This window comes from Moschus berezovskii, chromosome 23 (assembly GCF_049115385.1).
Source record: "Moschus berezovskii isolate FMDL1 chromosome 23, NW_MosBer_1.0, whole genome shotgun sequence".
Lineage (NCBI taxonomy): Eukaryota > Metazoa > Chordata > Mammalia > Artiodactyla > Moschidae > Moschus > Moschus berezovskii.
Window position 1 is genome coordinate 48,807,709 of NC_142482.1, and position 13,029 is coordinate 48,820,737.

The following is a 13,029-nucleotide window of genomic DNA, read 5'->3' on the forward strand; positions in this document are numbered from 1 at the left end:
GCAATGTTGGTCCTGGAACTTAGCTTTGAGTAAAAATGCAAGAGAGACTTTCCAGGGTGATCTTCCTGTTCACTTGTTCTACTTATTTAAGGTGATTTGGAAGGGGAAAATTGTTTTGAGCTCCATGGTTTTTGTATTTTACTTAATAACCTTCAAGATGAGAAATTACCAGGACCAGAGATGGAATAAACATTTTCTCCCGTGGCGATGTGGCCAGTCTTCATTATTTTCTATCTTCCTTTTAGGCCTCTGATGATTGTTACTCAGAAGATCACAACCTTGGCATTCCAAGTTCATGACGGTGAGAACAGCAGCCCTTCTTTTGGGTCTAAGAGTGAGCCTGACCTTCAGAGTTCTTCTTTTCCACTGTATACACAGCCTAAAGTTTAGACGAGGGCTGGCAGATCTTGTTATATCTTGTAAAAAAAAAAAAAAAATTTTTTTTTTTTGCAGCTCAGATTAATCATAGCTTTTTACTTTCCCAGCCGTGACCTACCATTCCATTGCTGAATCTGTAGCCTTTGCTGAAACATTTGCATCAAGAACAGTGGGGTTTTGGTTTAGCTGTATGATGTTTTAAATTTCAGTTAATTTTGTGGTCCTCTCTGCCCTTGATTTCCAAATCTGTCAAAAAGAAACGGCATCCTTTTTCCTTTGGGTTCATCTCTGAGAAGCTCAGAAGGTAATAAAAGATGAAACAGCATTGGCTAGTCACCTTTTTTTTTTTTGGCTTGGAAAATTATATAATGAGATTGGCCTGAACCTATAAAAAGCTGGCAAGAGGAAGAATCTTCTGGTTGTCTAAAAACTGAACATTTTCTTCAGTTGGGCCCTTCCTGATAATGGCCAGAACGTGTGATTATTTCCAGCGTTACTACCAGGTTCCAGGAAAGGAAGGTGGCATTTCCACGCAAGAGGAAGGTTTCAATATGGGCTTAAGAGAAGCAGGTGCGATTAGTAAGGATGTCTTCTTTGGGTTTGTAGGGCTCTAACAAATGCTTTCCAATTGTTGAAACTTCTTTATGTGTTGACAGATTGGGAAGATTTAGTCCCCACTAGCTGGTAGGCTGCAGTCCGTGGGGTCGCTAAGGGTCAGACACGACTGAGCGAATTCACTTTCATTTTTCACTTGCACACATTGGAGAAGGAAATGGCAACCCACTCCAGTGTTCTTGCCTGGAGAATCCCAGGGACGGGGGAGCCTGGTGGGCTTCCGTCTACGGGGTCACACAGAGTCGGACACGACTGAAGTGACTTAGCAGCAGCAGTGAGTCTTCTTGTTTTTACTTAAAGCTTGAGAACTGGTTTGATTTCATTTTGACCCTGTTTATTCCCAGTTCATACCTGGTGAATTCTCTAGAGAACTGAGTAGTTTTTTTCTGAGGATGGAGTCTTTCTACACTGACCAGCAGTCTAGGTTTGCTCAGAACCCAGAGGTTTCCCAGGCAGGAGATATTTAGTACCCCAATTGGCAAAGTCCGAGGCAAAATGGAGTGAGTTGGTCAATATTTTTGTACCTGAAAACCATTTGATTGTGGTTATAGACTCATACTAGTGCCATAAATCAATAAGCTAAAATCAATTTAATTCCTGAGATTGTTGGAGTGGGTAGCCTATCCCTTCTCCAGCAGATCTTCCCAACCCAGGAATCGAACCCGGGTCTCCTGCGTTGCAGGCGGATTCTTTACCAACTGAACTATCAGGGAAGCCCTTCTGAGATTGCCAGAGCTGGACTATTTGATGAGATCTTAGAAAAAAGTGAGTGTGATTTTATTTAATCAACATTGCTTCTTGTTTTTGTTTTTAATACATAGGCTTTTTGCCTAAATTTACTTTTTAAATCGTTCTCAGTTACCCTGTTTTTTGTTTTTAGAATATCCCTTACATGCAGCAAAATGTTTATTTGCCTTTTTTTCTTTCTTGTGTGTGGGAGGAACAAGTAAATTCCAGAAACACTCTGCCTTCTCTGAGGCATGTCTTTGAGTTGTGTTGGTGGTTGTTGACCATAATCTGTCTTAGCTAAATATACAGTTTTAAAGTTGAATTCTTTTGCTTTTAAGATGACAGTTTGGTTTCCTTGACTGTAAGTTAACATATGCATTTTCTAGGAGGCACAAGTGTAATTTGGTTGGGAGTTCTGGCATGGGTGCATTTTAAAAGAAGAAAAACCTCCTGATAATCGGTGTTTTCCCTGCATTCAGGGTTACATTTCCTGTTGTTTTTTTTTTCCCCCTTTGGAAGAGGAAAGCCCCCTATTCCTTTCTCATTCCATTCCATTCTCAGCATGTACCAGGTGTCTGTACCCAGCATAATCTGGGTGGCAGTTTGGCAAGTGCAGGCAGCAAAGCCAGGCTTGTGTGTCTCCTGTAGCAATGAAAATGTATACAGCGTGGTAAGGCGTATATACAGTGTAGATCCCTGTTCATACTGGTGAGTTAAATAAGGGTAACCTCCGAATCTTCCCCTCTTCCTAAGAACCTATAAAGACTTTCCTCCTCACTCATGTACTTATAGGTGGCTCTTTGATCCTGGGCACTTATAAAACCAGTGGAAAACAGAGACTCTTTATGACTGATGAAATAAAAACGAATCATTTCTTTCAAAGGAGTTTTTATCAGCCTCTTTTAGGATGTTGTGATCTACTTCACTCGAAACCTCTTATTTCTAAATGTTTCTTTTCATAGGACTAGGTCGAAGGGCTGAAGATCTTTCCAGCGAGCAACATCGACTTGCCGTAAAGTAAGTTTGACGATATATTCTTGAGCCCTTTGGGCATCAGTATTCAGAACTCTTCCTTGTTTATATGAATATAATTTTGTTTATGGAATGAAGCTACTGTTGATGGGCAATCAGTAGATTGGGTTGTCTTTGGCTTTTATAAATGGTAAGCCATGATAACCTTGTTCATAGGTCATTTTAAATGGATTTGGGTGTAGCTGTGGGATTGGTTCCCGCAATTAAAGGGTCAGTGGCTCTGTGATTTTCTTAGTTTCCCAGGATTCTCGTTCACTGTGGTTGTTCTGTTTATTCCAGGATTAGTTTTATTGGGCCTGTATCTGGAGTTGGGGGGCGTCCTCAAGAAGCAGTCACGTATCTGTGCTCATCAGTGTGATTATGCTGGCGTGAAGAAAGATAGGATACAGGGTTGGAGACAGAGATGGGCTGGGCAAGAGGAGGAAGGAGGAAGCTAAAGTTTGAAGGTGGACTTTGGCGGGTGTTATGTGAAGTAGAGACGGGGTGGGCATCAGAGAGGAACGGAGGCCGTGTGAAGAGGAGAACAGCACTGATAGGTCAGTGAAATGGCATGTGGGGGAGGGGGGTGCAGCCACGGCCGAGAGTTCCTACCAGAGATTTCAGGTCAGTCGCTCAGTCGTGTCTGACTCTTTGCGACCCCATGGACTGCAGCACATCAGGCTTCCCTGTCCATCGCCAACTCCTGGCGTTTGCTCAAACTCATGTCCATCGAGTCAGTGATGCCATCCAACCATCTCATCCTCTGTCGTCCCCTTCTCCTCCTGCCTTCAGTCTCTCCCAGCATCAGGGTCTTTTCCAATGAGTCAGTTCTTTGCATCAGCCAGCCAGAGTTTTGGAGTTTCAGCTTCAACATCAGTCCTTCCAATGAACACCAGAATACCAGAGAGTAGCAGAAGATAACTGGGATGTAAGAGAGAGGGTCCCAGCTTCATTCCTTCATTAAGGAATCAGGACTTGGGAGCGATGGAGAAAGAACCACTGCAAGAGTCTCATGAATCAACTTCTTTGCTGAGCATCATAGAGGTGTAAACGCTAGAGGGCTAACCCTGTGAGGAATCCTTTCCCCACAACTCTGTTGTTAGAAGAGCATGCCCTTTGGTACTTATTTTTGCTTTCCAACGTTAAGATTTTTAATGAAACTCTGCTCAGACAATATCTCAGCACTTCATTTATTTTTGGTTGCAAGACATATGGGATGCTAGTTCCCGGACCAGGGATCAGACACGCACCCCCTGCTTTGGAAGTGTGGGGTCTTAACTGCTGGACCACCAAGGGGGTCTTGAGCCTGCCCTTTAAAATGCCATGAACACACTAGACACAACTGGTCGCTGCAGAGTGTTTTCCTGCCACTACCCTTGTCTGTTGGCCAGGACGTCATGCCTGGAGGCCAAAGCAGACAGACTGCTACAGCAGTAGTTTTGTGTGGCCTCTTCAAGTGGAAACCAGTTCCACCCATCATTTGTTTTGTATTTATTTTGGCCGTTGGGAGGGAGTTTTCCCATCTCACACCATCTCGACCAAGTCACATTAGGCCGGGCTCCCACCCTGCCTGATGTTTATTACCTTCATTTTCTCGGGTGGACAGACAGCTGAGGTTGCCCAGAAAGAATGTTCCCCAGCCTCAAGGCTGCCTTTGTCCTGGCCTGGCCCTCTGCGTGTAGAGCTGCGGTTGGCCAGCAGAGGGCGCCATAGAGTGCCGTGCCGTCTCTGAGCCACTCACCTCGTTAACTTCCTTTCAACTACATTTCTCTCTTAGGCGGGTTTTTAAAGAAACAGAACAAAGAAAGAGTGTTGTAGCATTTAACAAGATACAGAGACAACACTTTCTTTACAACGGGCATTTTTGCAGATATGAAAGAAAAATCAAAGACTGAAGACTTCAACTTTTCATTTTATTTTTGCAGAGCAATACCCTCCTTTTTGGAATATGTGAGCTACCTTCTCAACTTCATGAGTGTCATAGCGGGCCCTTGTAACAATTTCCAGGATTATATAGCCTTCATTGAGGGGAGACACACACACATGAAGTTGCTGGAAGTGAACTGGAAGGAAAAAGGCTTCCACAGTCTGCCAGAACCTTCTCCCACTGTAAGTTTTTTTTAGTGCCAAGTATTTATCCAGAGGTCTAGAAAATAGAGCTTTGCTGCCAGGGCTGACTGTCACTTTTAAATGTTCTAATTAAAAAGCCAAACAGTTTACCAGAAAGCTTGGCCCATAACTTTTTCCCTATTTAAAATATCAACATTGGTATTTATTTGCAGGAGTTCCCCATGTTGGAGCAACAGGAGTTTATTTCACAGAGAAGCTCATTGGCTAGAAATATTACAGCAATTAATCTACTTGCCAGCCAGCCAGTATTTACTGCCTATGATGTACCTACAATTGTGCTAGTTAACACCTTCAAATGTGTCTTTATGAATAGAAATTCATAGACAGCCAAAGGATACTATGTCATAAATGGTGAAGGGGGAAAGAGTGGGAACCAAAATAAATGTGCTTTTTATTGCAGAGCCTTACTATGGCAAGGGAAACCAGCTTTATATTGGCATGCCTTATAGTCAGTAAGTTTCATCTTACTGACTTGTAGAGAGTTGAAGATTTTTTTGAAATAATGTTTTAATTTGAAGTGTATTAATCTCAAATTAATCAACATGAGGATAACTCATTGAACTTTGCAAATCTGCTGAACGTATCCAGATCAGATATCCTATATTTAAGGAAAGTTTGTAGTTAATGGAAGTAATGAGAAACACTGGAAAGGGAGAAATTGAGGATAAGTATTTTTTAAATGCCACTGTCAGGCAACATTAAGTTTTAAGCAAGAATTTTGACACAGTCAGGTCCTCTGCAGTTTATGGTGAATCAGACCTTTATGGACAGAATCTAGGAGGGAGGTCACTGGCTGGGTGTCATCTGAGTAACCACAGGTGCTTATATGCAGGGTCTGTCACAGGAGTTCTGTGTCACTTTATTTGGAAAATAATATTATCAGAGTCTTCATGTCACCCTCCAAGGAGACTCTTGCATTTTTGTGCACAGAGAACATGAAGCTCTGAAGTTGCATTTTGGCCAAAGACACAGGGATGTGAGGGGCTGGCGCGCACTAGTGGTGACTAGTTAGAAAAGCATGATGTGCTTTACTGTGATATGCCGGGAATCTGGCACTGTTCTCAGTCCCTTGTAAACATTCCTGCGCTGAAACCCCAAGCCACCTGTGAGGCAGGCGCTGTTACAAATAAAAGCAGTCTCTTTTATAAAGTTGGGGACTATAATTCTTTGGGTGTTAGCTGACATCTCCTGGATGGCAGGGTATCTGGGCAAAATGACTCCATCCAGGGGAATTGAAAACCTCAGTACATCTCAACCCCAGAGCAGACTTCATGGAGACCATCCGGAAAGGGTTTGTAAAGCTACCTGCCCACGTGTTGGCTCAGACTTTAATCATGTGCCCAGAATGCTTCCTTACTAAGCCTCTGTGCTCCTTGCTGGCGACTCAGACCCATTTCCTTGGCTCTGCTGGCTGCAGGACCAGAAGGCCAGTGATTCTTTCTGATGGAAGATTGCCACCCTGTAATGTTACTGATTTTTGCATATGTTTGGGGGCTTCCCTAATGGCTCAGATGGTAAAGAATCTGCCAGCAACACAGGAGACGCAGGTTCAATCCCCTGGGGAAGGAAATGGCAACCCACTCCAGTATTCTTGCCTGGGGAAGCCCATGGACAGAGGAGCCTGGTGGGCTATACAGTCCATGGGCTCGCAAAGAGTCAGACCCAACTGAGCAACTGGTCACTCATTTGGGTAATAAAACCACCTGACCTTTGATGGTAGAATGTGCTGGTAAGAGTTTTCTTTTTTTTAGATCCATCCCTTCCTGGGGTGTCAGGCGAATCCTGTGTCTAAATATAGCATGTATACCCATCATCTGAAACTGTGTCCTGAGGAAGAATGCCCTTTGCCTCTCCTTCTAGAGACTATTACCACAGCAGGCATGGGGCAGCTTTATTCTCAGCATGCCTTCGCTGAAATTGTTTGCCACACCAGTGTCTTCTAAATAGTTACTTCATTCTTCTCCCCCATTTCCAGGGAGCCGTGATGCACAAACTGTGCATGACCTTGGTATCTCTCCTTTTGTTTCTGACGCTGACGAAGACCTTCCCTGTCACCTCCCTGGTTGACGACTGGTTTGTTCACGAAGCAAACTTTCTGACCCGACTCTGCTACTTATACATTGTCATGCAAGCCTCCAAGCCCAAGTATTACTTTGCCTGGACATTAGGTGAGTTTGCTGGAGGGCGCTGAATGCTTGAGGAAAAAATGCTACTCCTGGAGGGCTTGGCCAGAGCAACATTTGGATCACTTAATCAAAAAAAAAAAAAAAAAATGTCCGGTGTGTAATGGGAGGCAATTGAGCCAGGGTGACTCTGTACTTTCCAGGGTAACCCTCCTCTCAGTTATCTGTGATAAGGAGAAAAGAAGTCCTGGCTATTGTTTAAACCCAATGTTATTAACAGATGTCAAACCTTGGAAGCTGCTGCATCTACCCATCAAACTTGGCTATTTAGGGCAATGGAAAGTTAGGGGAAAATTCCAGAATGATCTGGCTTTCTTGTAATTTTTCTGGATTGTCTGTAATACAGGATACATGCTGAATTTTCCCCATACGTGTGCTTATTTAGGTTGAACTTTTTAAGAAATGGTTGGTTAAGCTTTATATAAGTCTTAGAAAGAAGCTGATTTCAAGTGATTTTTTTTTAAGGTAGAAAGTTCAACTTAATTGGGTATTATCATACTTTTCTTTTTCCCCTGTGAGGTAACTTTAGTCAATGTTAAGCTTTTATATCTTTCCTTTTAAAGAGTTTTACACCAGAAAAGTTTAAACCTTTGCTAAGGTGAGCAATAAACTCTATTTACATACCAAGAATGGTAAACTATTTTGATAAGGCATGGTAACCATAGGGAATATCTATTTCGCATTTGGAAGACTTTCAGAAAGGGAAGTTTAACACCTTAGCTGCAAGTGACCTGGGGGCCTGATGTCAGGGAACAGTGATTTGGTTTATGAAGTCAAATAGATTATTAAACTCGGTTCCTAGTAGACCATATTCCATAAGGGTGCAGCGCTTAACTGAGTTCTCTCATTTCATACTCAAGTTTTTAGCACCCAATTCAAGTTTATAACTACTGATATATTCATTTATCATTTTTTATTGTGGTAAAATATACATAATGTAGAATTTGCCATTTTAACCACGTATAGTGTACAACTTAATGGCATTAAGTTCACCCACAACAATGCAACCATCACCACCATCCATCTCCAGAACATTCTCTATCACCTGAAACAGAAACTCTGTCCTTTCAACAGAGCCGTAATTCCCCATTCTTCTTTCTTCCCTGCTCCTGGACCAAATGATTTTTTAAAGGTCACCGTGTTCAGAGACAAGTGCAGTCCAGTGCAGAATTTATGTCACACTTGACCGGAGAGAGACCTAAGAGCTTTTCCAAATCTGCTGTGTGGGAAAGTTTGTTCCCGATCCCATTCAGTGTAACGCAAGGAGTTTTTGTTGAGTACCAGGCTCTGTGCTATGAGGAACTCAAAGGTAGGACGTCTCAGCCCTCATGGGCATTGTACTCAGTGGGGCCACAGACATGTATACCCACCAGGCAGTACGTACCCAGAGCTGTGCCAGTGACAGGATGACAGAGATGGTGTGTATGGACTGGTCCTTGGGCAAGGCTCCCAGAGTCTCCTTGTATCTGATTGCCTTTCCTGCAGATGCTTTATTATTGAAGAGTCATTTCCTTAGTAGATAGGCATTATGCCTCCTCTGGATGGAGCTCTACTTGGAACACTGGGTGTGCTTTTCTACTGAAGTAGACGTCTCGCTTTGCTCCAGCCTGGAGAGGGTGTGTGATAGAATTTCTCTCTCCTGTCCTGATTTCTACTTCTTTGCTTTTCCTCCCTTTCTTTCCTCCTCCTCCCTCCCATTCCTGCTCCCATGTTCTGTACCCCAGGGCTTATGGGCTGGCTTCTGGACTAAATCAGCTCCTGATTTAAGGAGGAAAGAAAGGCCATTCCGTGGCCTCGTAGGGAAAGTCTAACACAAGGTGGGTTGTAATGGCGGGAATCTGGGCGGGGAGGCGGTTGCAGGGCACAGGGTCTGGCCTCACTGTGTCCTTTGTGGCGTGACCCCAGATATTTAGAGTAGAGAAATAACCCTTCCCATGGATTGCTTTCTCTGTGGACTTACCTCTTTGTCTTTTCTTCCCCACCAGCCTTTCTTCATTGTTTTTGGTAGCTTCAGTAGAAACGCTTCATTAATTTGCATGGCCTCAATTTGAAGTTTGTATTAGTTTAGATTGCATGGGCTGGTCTGAAATTAACCTTTGTATTATTTATAAGTAAAGATGCAATGAATAGTGTAACAGGGAATATTTAAACTGCTTAACTGAATAATTGTTTTATCCAGCTCCTTCAAACACCATTTACATATAATTGATGTACTAATTATACACAATTATAAATTTAATCCTTAAAGCTGGCCTCTTGATGAATCTCAGCTGACTTGCACTGTGTATGTCTAGTTCTAGTTACCATTTCTATTGAAAGAATAAGTTATTTTCTTTGGATTTAGCATATGAGGCTAGTGGTTTTTTTCCTACTAATTAGTACTAATTAGTGAGACTCAATTATAGCCCAGGCTGTGTTCTAAAGATCACAGATGCCCAAATAGGGGTGTCCAATGAATTTATCTTCCGTTATAAGTTAGAGCCGTGTGCAATGCAAGTGAAGCCAGTTTTCGATTGGTGAACTTAGAGATTCTAACTGCTCTGAGGCAAGAACAGTCTTGGATAAAAGGTGGCAGGATGCACTTAGGGGAGCAGGGAATTCAGACCATGTCTAAATGCGGCAGTTCTGAGAGTCATCTCTTCTGGTTCTTACATTTATCTTTTAGATGTCTCCTAGCGAATCAGGGTGGTAGAATCAGAGTCCTAGTGTTTAGAGTCTGGCACTGTTTACCAGCTGAGCAATCTTTTCTTGTTTTTTTTTTTTTTTGATGTGGACCATTTTTATAGTTTTTATTGAGTGTGTTACAGTATCGCATCTGTTTTATCTTTTGGTTTTTTGACCTGAAGGCATGTGGGATCTTGGCTCTCCACCCAGGGAATCGAACCTGCATTGGAAGGTGAAGTCTTATCACTGGCCCACCAGGAAGTCCTGCACACCTGGCGCGGCTGAGTGATCTTAACGTTAACATCACTAAGCTTTAGACCTCTTACTAGCAAGATGGGGGTGGCAGTAATAATAATGATGATGATGGTGGCAGCTAACCATTCTTGAATGTTGACTTGGGCCAGGCCCTGTATTACGCACTCTACATATATTCAATTTGGTTTAATCCTTTCAGCTTCCCTTTAAAATAGGTACTGTTATGACACCCACTCATGAGAACAGGTTCCTGGAAGTTAGACAGCTCTCCCAAGGCTGTGAATTGACCCCGCTCCCAAGTGGAGAAAGGAACCCAGGAGGTCACCATTCCCACGGCAATGGTGGTGTGGACCACCGTCTTCACACCATTGTGAGCACTAAATGAGAAATGTCTGTGGGGTGCTTTACAGAATCCTGGGGAAATAGTTAAGGACCGAAAAAGTTGTTATTCTTCTGTGTGTTTTAGATCTGAGGCTGGAGATGGGACAGGGCATGCCTGGATTGCTGTGCTGGTCCCAGCACCAGTAGCCCAGCCCTCAAGAGCGCGTCGTCTCCTGGGTTTGTTTAATTCTGTCCTTCGCTGTTTGTGCCCACACGGTGTAAATTCATGGTTTCTTAGCTGCTACACCCTGGCTGTGACCTCCTCCTTTTCCACTGAGTGTCCCTCCAGTCGGCATGGGAGGAAGAGATCTCAGGACTCATTTCGTTCCTCCCTTCTCTGAGAGAAACCAGAGCAATTTACAGTAAAGCTAAGCGTAAGATAAGCAGTTTTAACTCATCAACGATGCCAAAAGGAAACCAGGCAAACTTCGAGGGGGTGGTTTATCTTCCCACTAGCCCTTCAGAAGTCTAACGTGAGCTGGACCTGAACTCCCCAAGAAATGGAATGAACAGAGCTATGGGAAGGGTTTCTCTGAGATTTCCCCCAGATCTCAGGCTCTACAACTTCATTAGTTTGATTTTTTTTATGTTTATAGCAGCTTTATTCATAACTGTCAAAAGTTGGAAGCAAGCATCAAGTAAGTCCATTTTGCTGCTTTTTTATTTGTCCTCTGTAGATTGCTTTATTAAGTTAAACAAGTTCTCTTCTTTGCAAAGGTTTTAGGGGTTTTGGTGAGGAGATGTTGTTTGTTTTTAATTAGGAAAAGATGAATTCTATGGAACGTCATCTCTATCTGTTAATATGACAGTATTCTTCCTTTTAATCTGTTAAAAAGCTCATTTGATTATTTTTAAGTAAATATTCTAACAGACTAAACTTGAAAGAAAATAATCGTGGCCATCATAATACAAGTGTGTTGATTTCATCAGGTTTCTGAGTGTAAAAAATATCATTAAGGAACTGATTAGAAATGAAATACCGCCGGGGGATGGTTTCACAGAGTTCAGTGAAGTGAAATAAAGGTGGACACAGGAGCTTTTAGACTGACTTTGTTGGTAGGGTGACTTGGTCATTGGGTCCATGTGTGGCCTCTTTGGCGGGCTTCCCAGGTGGTGCTAGTGGTAAAGAACCCACCTACCAATGCAGAAGACATGAGAGATGTGGGTTTGACCCCTGGGTTGGGAAGATCCCCTGGAGGAGGGGCATTGGCAACCCACTCCAGCATTCTTGCCTGAGAATCCCATGGGCAGAGGAGCCTGGTGGGCTGCAGTTCACGGGGTAGCGAAGCGTCGTACACTGACTCAAGAGACTTAGCGTATATGCATGTGGCCTCTGTGGGAGCTGCCTCCAAGTTCACAGCTCTGGTACTGCTCTTTCTCGTAAGTTCTAAATTGTTCTAACTGTATCTCGGCGGTCCCAGCTGATATCCCTACTGGCACGTCATGCTTAACACGTCCAGAACGAGCTTCAGTTTCTCTTTCAGAGCTGATTCTCCTCCAGATGTGATGCTATCAGCCTGTGTCCTGCCATCTTTAATGACAACTCTTGAATGGAGGTCCTTCTGTCTTCTGAGCCTATATGTGAATATCTCCACCTTTTTTCCTTTCCCCCCTTGTATCTAGCTGGTCTCTAAATCTTCCTGTTTCTTTGTTTTGTTTCTTCATATCTCTCTCTCTGATTCTGCACATTCTGTGAGCAGCTTTCTTCTTAGCAGGTGCTCACGAAATGCTGCTGCTGCTGCTAAGTCGCTTCAGTCGTGTCCGACTCTGTGCGACCCCATAGACAGCAGCCCACTGGGCTCCCCCGTCCCTGGGATTCTCCAGGCAAGAACACTGGAGTGGGTTGCCATTTCCTTCTCCAATGCATGAAAGTGAAAAGTGAAAGGGAAGTCGCTCATTCGTGTCCGACTTTTAGCGACCCCATGGACTGCAGCCTACCGGGCTCCGCTGTCCTTGGGATTTTCCAGGCAATAGTACTGGAGTGGGGTGCCATTGCCTTCTCCACACGAAATGCTAGTGAATGAATACAAGTTGACGTCAGCCAAGAGCCAAAACTCTGACTCTTAGTGGTACCAGGAGATCCTGTAAATTTATTTTGATTTCTTTCTCAAGGAAACGGCAGCCATCTCTCTTCCTCTTAAAGCTAGACAGACATTTAGTTATCTTTGAGGGAACAGCAATGTGACTTTTGTCCCACACCCTAATGTGTTGTTTTAAAAACCATAGCTGATGCAGTGAATAATGCAGCTGGCTTTGGGTTCAGCGGAGTGGATAAGAATGGAAATTTCTCTTGGGATCTGCTTTCTAACCTAAACATCTGGAAAATTGAGGTGAGTGTATCATGCTTGTGAATGACGCTGCCATTGTGAATAAAGCAAATGGTGTGCTGTGAGTGTGGTATACAGGGAGGTCCTCGTTAGTGTCCCAGAAAAAGCCACTGTCAGGGAATGCTGGCTGCAGCAGTCTCTGAAACATTCTGTACCTCAGAACTTTTTTTCCTTATATGTATATATTTTAAGGTACCTATTTTTTGAGCAGTATTAATGGTTCTAGTAATAATGACACACGGAAAGCCTGCCAAAGAGCCAGGAAAATCTTTTTATTGTTTACATACCTGTTGTATCAACTGGAAAGTACAGATGTCATTTTTTCTTGGTGACATTCTCCTTTCCTCGAAGATACA

The 13,029-nt window shown here is 43.3% G+C and overlaps 1 protein-coding gene across 3 annotated transcripts in view; it reads left to right on the plus strand.

Annotated features, from left to right (window-relative positions):
* The window catches only part of MBOAT1 (membrane bound glycerophospholipid O-acyltransferase 1), a 116,861-nt gene that overhangs the window by 85,067 nt on the left and 18,765 nt on the right, over nt 1–13,029 (plus strand). For all 3 annotated transcript variants that reach the window (XM_055406101.2, XM_088831395.1, XM_088831396.1), the window contains 5 exons: nt 246–301; nt 2,685–2,739; nt 4,659–4,842; nt 6,839–7,031; nt 12,573–12,676. In XM_055406101.2, the coding sequence (XP_055262076.2) occupies nt 246–301; nt 2,685–2,739; nt 4,659–4,842; nt 6,839–7,031; nt 12,573–12,676 (592 nt within the window). The remainder of the gene's footprint in view (nt 1–245; nt 302–2,684; nt 2,740–4,658; nt 4,843–6,838; nt 7,032–12,572; nt 12,677–13,029) is intronic.